General features: G+C 33.7%; 1 protein-coding gene across 1 annotated transcript in view; it reads right to left on the bottom strand.

Annotated features, from left to right (window-relative positions):
- DIS3 (DIS3 homolog, exosome endoribonuclease and 3'-5' exoribonuclease) overlaps window positions 1-8,980 on the bottom strand; it is a 28,593-nt gene that overhangs the window by 9,030 nt on the left and 10,583 nt on the right. The window contains 10 exon segments of the mRNA XM_006753741.2: window positions 749-876; window positions 2,438-2,522; window positions 2,610-2,674; window positions 3,832-3,933; window positions 4,183-4,299; window positions 4,697-4,843; window positions 5,404-5,541; window positions 5,644-5,757; window positions 6,816-6,980; window positions 7,727-7,894. Of these exon segments, the coding sequence (XP_006753804.1) occupies window positions 749-876; window positions 2,438-2,522; window positions 2,610-2,674; window positions 3,832-3,933; window positions 4,183-4,299; window positions 4,697-4,843; window positions 5,404-5,541; window positions 5,644-5,757; window positions 6,816-6,980; window positions 7,727-7,894 (1,229 nt within the window).

Below are 8,980 nucleotides of genomic sequence, written 5' to 3'. Positions count from 1 at the left end.
GCCATGGGCGGCAAACTGCAGCTCGCGAGCCACATGCTGCTCTTTGGCCCCTTGAGTGTGGCTCTTCCTAAGCCTTAGGAGTACCTTAATTAAGTTAATAACAATGTACTTACCTACATAGTTTAAGTTTAAAAAAATTGGCTCTCAAAAGAAATTTCAATCGTTGTACTGTTGATATTTGGCTCTGTTGACTAATGAGTTTGGTGACCACTGACCTAGAGCATCTTGCAGAAAATAAGGATCCCTTTAAACAAAACAAAAAAAAAAAACAAACAAAAAAACCCACCATGAAAATAGCCCCACCTGGTTTAGCTCAGTGGATAGAGCATTGGCCTGGGGACTGAAGGTTCCCAGGTTCAATTCTGGTCAAGGGCACGTGCCCCAGTTGGGGCTCAATCCCCAGTAGGGTGTGTGCAGGAAGCAACAGATCAATGATTCTCTCATCACTGATGTTTCTATCTCTCCCTTCCTCTCTGATATAAATAAAAATATATATATTTTAAAAAGGTAGGTAGAAGTAGATGTGTCTATATCAAGCATGTCAAACTCAAAGGCTAACAGGGGTCAAATAAATGAGGCATGTGGCCTTGGGCCGCCAGTTTGATATGCTTGCTCTACATAATAGACCTTATTCATCCTATTAAATAAATAATCATTATCCATGATAAGACACTTTAAAGAGTTTGAAAGTTATCTTAACAAGATAAATGAATTAAGAACTATATTAATAGATAATTTTGAAATGTACCCTTTTTCGATTCTTCTTTTTTTCAAAATTTTAGCTAATTTATTTAGTCCACGGAGACTAATGGTAATGTCATCATTCATGGTTGCTGAATCAATTCTCATTTGAGCTTCAGCATATGTAAGGGAAGCCTAAAGAAGAAACCATATGTTAATATAACCCTTTCAAATTATAAAAACTAGTTTACTACATTTCTTATATTTGCAATACATAAAATCCATGCTTTTGAAAAAACTAAGTATCATTAACAAAAGAGACATTCCTAAGTGTAATATTTATATTCCACATCTGATTTCTGGTTCATTAACTTATCTGATGCATTATGCTACATAAGCAAACTTAAGTTAAAATAATATGGCAGTATTGTTGGTATATACATTGCTGAAACTCATCTTACTTTCATATAAATAATGTATAAATACTCAGGTAAGGCGAAAATAAGATTTGATTATTCTCTGATAATAACTGTAGAGTGAAATACTTCCTACAAGATATTAATCCCCTACACAATGGTGAACAATTAAAGAAAACTTTATTAAGTGCATCGGGCCTCTAGTTTAAATATAAAATCTAGGAAGGCTTAAATCATTCACATAGCACTGTCAGTCTAACACAGCTTTCTCGCCAACTGCTAGTTCATTATAACAGAAAGAATGTTGTTAAATGCAGAGAAAAAGAAGGTAAATTTTAGAAATGGAACACTGGAAGGAAAGGGGTTTAGCAAACCTTAGGGGAAGACTCAGGGTAAAATAAAAATAAAGGGAATTGGGGAGAAGTACAAAAAACGGAAAAAGATGAGGAAGACATTCTGTGAACACAAATCTCAGGCTAGGTCTGCTGCAACCCAACACTGATTAGTAAGATAATTTCTATGAATAAATATGAAGATAGTATACAGGCCAACTTTGAAAATGCTAACCAATCATGAGTTGGGACTGCTTCAGATAATGAATGGGATTCCTGAGTCAGGGCAAAAACCACCTATTTGGTCTTTTTAACACATTGCAGACGGATCATAAGAATTCTCGCTTCGTATTACAGTGTTTTACAGAGTATCATACTTTAAAAAGATATTAGCTTGTAAGAACATGTAATAAATAACTTCAAAATGCAATGGGTATTTAATTTTAAAGCGTGCCTTTAACATTTATGTAAAACGTTTTTGTACTTGTTCAGTAGAAACTTATCTGGCCACTGGGTAAAGCTAGCAATTAAACTACTGGGCCACAGTATGTTAAGTATACAGGCTTTCAGTGTCTGAATACAGGAAAATCTCTCTATATAAAAGGCTAACATGCAGAGTGTCCCCTCGGGAATTTGACCAGGAGATCAGGAGTTTAATTGCTTGCTATGATGTGCACTGACTACCAGGGGGTTGTGTGGAACAAAGGGAGGCCCTGGCTGGCAGCCGGAAGGCCCTGATCGGCCCTGATCGCCAGCAGGGCCTAGGGATCCTACCTGTGCATGAATTTTGTGCACTGGGCCTCTAGTGGCTACATAAACTCATTTCTAAATAACATCAAGAATTAAAAAAAAAAGAATTAAGCAGGTAACTTCAAAAATCTAGATTTTGTTGTAACACTAGGGAAAAAATTCTTAACTATTCTTAAGCCTAAGCTTTTTCAAAACATTCTAGAACACTGTCAAAAGTAGCAAAGATTTTAAACAACAAATATTAACCATGAAACTAACCTTCGAATTAATGGCACTTTTGGTAAACCTCGTTTTTAAGATTTCAGCATTGTGATTCATTTCCCAAATACATGAAAATGCCAGCCTATGGGGAGAAATAGATAATAATTGTTCATGGGAATCAGTTAAAATAGTAACTACTATATTCTTATGAAAAAACAAGCATAAATACCTGTCAACATTACATCTTAAGGAGCATAAGTTAGAACTAAGCAACTCTGGAACCATGTCAATCCTCTGGAACAGATAAAAGAGAGTTGCAGATTACTTAGCTATTTCCATACATTTTTTTATTTGAGGTTCTATTCTCAAGCAGCATTAATTTAGTAAGGAAGGAGGAATATTCTGGTCTCTGTGAATAGAATTAAGAAAACATAAAATAAAAAGTCTATTTCTAGAAAAGTACTTACAAAAAATTGTTATTAAATGAAAGCAATGAAAGGAAAGTGGACTTCATATTAGTGGATCTAAGGATAAGTCCTCTACACTAAACACCTAGCTGTCCTCTGAGAGTCTGAAATCTCTAGTCTGGATATGAAGTGTATACTAGATAACTGACACAAGACCTGCTAGCTCTATGACTGGACCTTTCTCCAAGGCTTTCCACAAACGATATGGTGTTTTTAAAATACTAAAAAAGATGACACTAAATTTTTATGTAAAAAAACTACATAGAACTTTGACAATGAATTCATAACAGACTAAGCTTAATTTTCCCCTCTACTATCACAATTTTTCCCTGTAACTTTATGAGACTATACATAAAGAAGAATAAATAGCAAACTGTGACAGAGTAAATTCATTACTTAACTTTATAAAAAACAAAAAGTACATTTTAATTAGTTACCCATAAATAGTATAAGTTAAATGCTACTGAATAATTCTATCAGCTATACATACCTGTTATTTGGACCACTCAATAACAAAAAACATTGCAATATTTTCATTGATTTAAGGTTACCTTATTCTATATATTATTAGTCTTTTAGCTAATTCATGTACTATTCCAAACTTCGACTATTCAAGAATTCACAAGTGCACATGGTCCCTATGAACTAACTGGACAATTACTATAATAGTTATTCATCAAATTTCACTAAATACTGAGGCTGTCTTTTCCTAAGCAAACACCTCAGATGATTTTATTATTAGGAATGAAACATGCCTGGCTGGTGCAGCTCAGTGGTTGAGCATCAACCTATGAAACAGAGGTCACAGTTTGATTCCTGGTCAGGGCACATGCCCGGTTGCAGGCTTGATCCCCAGTAGGGGATATGCAGGAGGCAACTGATCAATGATTCTCTCTCATCATTGATGTTCCTATCTCTCTCCCTCTTTTCTTCCTCCCTGAAATCAATACCAAAAAAAAAAAAAAAAGAAACAGATGATGTTACCTTTTCACAAAGATACACAGTTGTTCCTCTTCTGGCTGATTCCTGATCCAAAGCATTTCCTGGCCTAATAAAATGGCTAACATCAGCAATATGAACACCAACCTTAAAAAGATAAAAATAAAAAGATATCAACATGTTTAATTGGATAGAGTTTTAATAAATTTAGTTAAATTGAAAAAAGACTGTCACATTCACCATTTCAATTTTTAAAACATGCCCATTAGTCTCTGCAGCTACAACCAACTATACTTGGCACTAATAATTCAAAAATAAATTCTACGATGGGTGAAAAGAAAATGAACTGAAAAACAAAACTATATTTAATTAAGAATGTAATTACAAAATGAATACCTCCAAATTTCCATTTTCAAGCTCTCTACAATGCAGAGCATCATCTATATCAGTACATCCTGGTGGGTCCACACTACAAACACATAGATGTCTCAGGTCTTCTCGGTTTTTCATGTCCTACAAGATGCCACATGATTAAGAAATAAAAAACTGTTTTGGTAGTACAAATGCAGCACAGCTTTTATGAAATCAACAATATACAGGGGGACACCCTGAATTTAAAACAAACAAACAAAACAACAACTTCATCTTATGACTTACTGATTACCAGACATGATTTGCAACTTGTGGTTTCCTTGCCTTTGAAAAATTTGATATAAGGTAGTGGGTCCTCTAGAAAAATTATCTTTTAGTAAAGGAAGTGATTTCTGTAATAGCTAAGAGACCTTTAACTAACTAAATGTGGGGGAGGGGGAAATCAGTTTCTGCATATTTAAAACCACATACAGAATTCAAACAAAATTAAACCAGATGTAGTCATTTATAAAATCACTAAGAATTCTTATCAACTTACCTTTTCAGTAATGCTCCAGGGCATCTTGGGTAGAAAGCTAAGGACAGCCTGTGAAAAAGGCTGGTGGGGAACGTCATGCTCAAGTAACAAAACTTCTGTTTCAGTCTCTTTATCTCCAACTTCACCTAAATTTTTCACAAAGTGTCCCTAAAACCAAAAGTTATTATTAGAAAGGTATATTTTATCACTTTTTATTAGGTAATTTATATTTTATTATCACACTGAGCTCTTGAGCATTTATTTGTAACCTTAATATTTCTAAATGTACCCATAACTACTTCTTAGAAATGACTCCTTGGTAAATTAAAGCTGATAAAGATAATAATTCTCAAGTGTTTATGATGAAGACTTTAGTGACGGCCTAGATTATTTCCTATAATCATTCAAGTTTAAAATGTGCTTCAAATATACTAGCTTTAAAATCTGTTTATTGGCATCTACTTAGGTCTTAAACACCATTTTTGTAGTCACTATCAAAAGTTATTTGTTTGAAAAATTGAATAAAAGTAACCAAATGATTTACATTGGAATTTCATAAGATTAATTTTCAAATTGGATGCACTACTTATCAAGTAATTCTGTGAAATATTCCTAAATTTAAGTATGAAGTTTACAAACAAGCATATTCTAGTTTCACTAAGTGAATCAATTTTATTCCCAAATTTTAAATAAATTACTCTAAAATAAAATTACTAATTCAAACTTACGTTCGGATATCTGGAATTTCGGGGCCATCCATCAATAGCAACGATAATTCTCCGTCCTTCCAAAGCAGACGCCTGTCTGGTTTCTATCCGAATTCGAGGAATTCTCTTCTCCGCAGGTGTAAAGAGATGTCTTCTTGACTAGAGAAAATTAGAAAAAAAGTATTTCACATACACACAAAAAATCACAGGATGAAGGCTCGAAGTTCTATTAAATTATATCATTTTTTATTATATACTCACCTCCTTAATATCAGACTTGGAAAGCATGCCACAATATGGTCTCCAATTCCTTTTTATTATTCCTACAACTCTACCTGTAGGTTTTAACATTTTTTCATTTACAGCAGTCTTCAGCTGGGATTTAAAAATAAAAATCTTGTTATTTTTCTTTTAAGTACAATGACACAATTTCCCTTCATAATTAAAATACAAATATGGATACTAATATTTTCAGGCCCTAAATTATGTCATAAAAATACAGAATCTTGATGTTTCAAAATTCTAGGCAATGCATGCCAAACCAAAGCATAGACATTTTCCATAATAATAAGGGACTACAAAGAGATAATTGAAAAAAATTAATATAACTGAATAAGTATGTCAGAATTCAACTCTTTTTCAATTTTAATATCATGATTTACTAACACATACAGAGGTCTGGGAATTAATAGACGAGGATTTTAGTAGTAGTATGCACTAATTAGCTGCGTGGCATTTATTAAATCCTTAAAAAAAGAGATATATCTTTAACGGTTCTTTTTTATCCAAAATAAAAATCCAAAGAATATTTCTTATTAGAAACAGCAAAAGAATCTTATGGTACTTCACCTCTAAACACTCTTCTTTGGCCTAGACTCTACAGGCACAATGTCATAGTAAGACTCCAGAATGTAATTCATGGAAAAAGAACCACTAATGTATGAATAATTACATTATTCTTGTTAATTCTAAAATAGGGAAATAAACTGATCGTATCAGGTAAACTTTGGCTCCTAAGAACACCCGAAAGTATTCTCTTTCATAATAAATATGGTAATAGAGAAGGGCTTATTAAACAGACCCAAATATAAAGGCCCAGTAGAACTTCTATTATACTAAGGGAATTTTAACATTACATAAAAGCATTTCAGAAAATTTTAATTTTATTTACTTAAAACTCACTGGTTCCAGTTTCATACTCAAGTTAACAGTCTTTTTGTACTTAAACCTGTTTACTTGAGCCAATTCAGATATTGATTTAAAAGAAGACTACTGAAATAGAGGGGGGAAAAAAATCAACTCTGTGTAGAACTATAATTTTGTTCAATAAATCTGAAAGCAATGAGATCTGTGTAATATTCTCCAAAAGTAACACATTGACTAATTACACAAAAATTACACAGACAAAAATTAAAACTTGCTTGGTTTCATACAATGCGTTCTGTTTCCTCTTCTTTCTCCACATCATCTTCATTTTGACCTTCATCTTGTAAAACCACAGAAGATGGTGCTACCCACTGATTTTTGGGGAGAAGCTCCACAGCCACAATGTCTTCATGAATAGCTCGATTTAAATTTTTAAGCCCTTGTAAGATTATCTGTAAAACAGTAAATGGCATGTGTCCAGATATTCTAATGGTAATAATTGGAAGGTTACCTAAAAGAAGTTTAGATATACTCTGAATGTCGCTATGTATTTCTATTTGTCCTCCTTTATATTTTTCTTCCTTATCGTGTCCCTTTACTACACCCTCATAATTTCTCAATATCAAGTAGAAAAAAACATAGTCAGAAAACATGGGTTGTGTTCATGGCTCTGCCATAACTCTTACATTAGTATCAAGAGACCTTAGGGAAATTTCTTAACCTCTCTAAACCTCAGGGTCCCGATTGGTGAAACACAAAGAGTACCACTTTTATAGGCTGGGTTGAAGATTAAATGAAATGCAGCATGCAAAGCAGTTAGCAGAGTATACGGCAAACAGTAAGTATCCCAAAATAATTGCTATTCACTTTAAAGTATGTAGTCTTCTGAAGCAATTACATGTTATGTAAATAGTTTTCCCCATAACTGGTCTTAATATATAAAAAAGAGGTATCCTATTCATTAATATTTGATTGACTAAACAATAAAAAGTAGGGTAATAGAAATTATTTTCTTCAATAAGTAGTTTTCTAAAAAAGTGATTAATTCTAGTATCTATACCTCCCACAAACTGCTTTCAAGCTGATAAACTGGGAGTACAAAGCAAATTTAAATTCTCATATAAAATTTTAAACACTTATAAAAGAAAATAATGAACAAAAAGTATTTAGTATATAAGGAATATATTTACACACTTGCCTCTTTATTTTCTTCAGCATCTCCATGAACCCATACTGTAGCTTCTAAGTAATTTTCCCTGCTGGCTCTAAATGTTCCTTGAAGGTATGTACCAGATTTTATGCCTTGTTGTAACTTACTTAAGGGAAGATGCTCTGAAAATATTATTTTTCCACTTTCTATTTCATTCTGTGAAATAAGCAAACCAAAAAATGCAGTTAATGTGTAAGTCTTCTGTACACTAAATATATAACTATTATCATTATCAAGTACTTTCTTTTAAATACCTTCCACATCATGGTATATACAACTCCATGAATAAGAGAATATAATATAGCACAGTGACAGAAAAAAATGCTTTCAGTTCATAGGCAACTTACAAAATATTTCAATTTCATTACATTTAAGGTTTTTATCCACAGATGTATGTCACTAAGAAACCACTGCCCAGTACAGGCCTCCCAAAACAAAGGTGTGAATACTTAAGTGGGTGGGTAGATATGTAGAGGCTAAATCGAACCCTCAATTTCATGAAAAGGCTTTGGCTATTAAAGCATAAGAAAAATACTATTACATGCAAAATCATAACTGCATGGCTCCTTTCATTTCCTTCTCTATTTCCCACAATTTTTCACCTTCCAAGGAAAATACGTTATACCTTCTCCTTTTTGCTTACCTGTCTAACGTCCCCATCTTCCTTCCCCACTCTCAGATGGGGGACCTCAATATTAATACTGAGACTCAGAAGCAGTCAGTAGAGACCTACTTCATCTTCCTACTACTGAATCTGCCTATTTACTTGCATCAACACCAAAATCTCAGCTTTCTCTCCTGTATCAATAAATACAGTATTTCTGTTCTTTCATTTTTTAAAACATTTTTTACTGATGTTTTTCTTGAGAGAGGAAGAGAGAAACATTGATGTGAGAGCAAAACATCAATCGGCCGTCTCCTGTACGCCGATCAAGCCCACAGCCTGGCATGTGCCCTGACCAGGAGTTGAAACGGCAACCTGTTGGTGCACGGGATGACACCCAAAGAACTGACCACATTGACTGTTTCTGTTCTTTCAACTGAACACTACAAACTACTCTCTCTCTTTTAAAAAAATATATTTTATTGGTATTTTTACAGAGAGGAAGAGAGTCAGAAACATCAACGAGAGAGAAACAATCGATCAGCTGCCTCCTGCACACCCACTACTGGGGATGTGGCCGCAACCAAGATACATGCCCTTGACCAGAATCGAACCTGGGACCCTTCAGTCCGCAGGAC

Source organism: Myotis davidii, unplaced genomic scaffold, assembly GCF_000327345.1.
Source record: "Myotis davidii unplaced genomic scaffold, ASM32734v1 scaffold10, whole genome shotgun sequence".
Lineage (NCBI taxonomy): Eukaryota > Metazoa > Chordata > Mammalia > Chiroptera > Vespertilionidae > Myotis > Myotis davidii.
The sequence above is the reverse complement of the archived record's forward strand: the minus strand, read 5'-3'. Positions and strand labels throughout refer to the sequence as shown.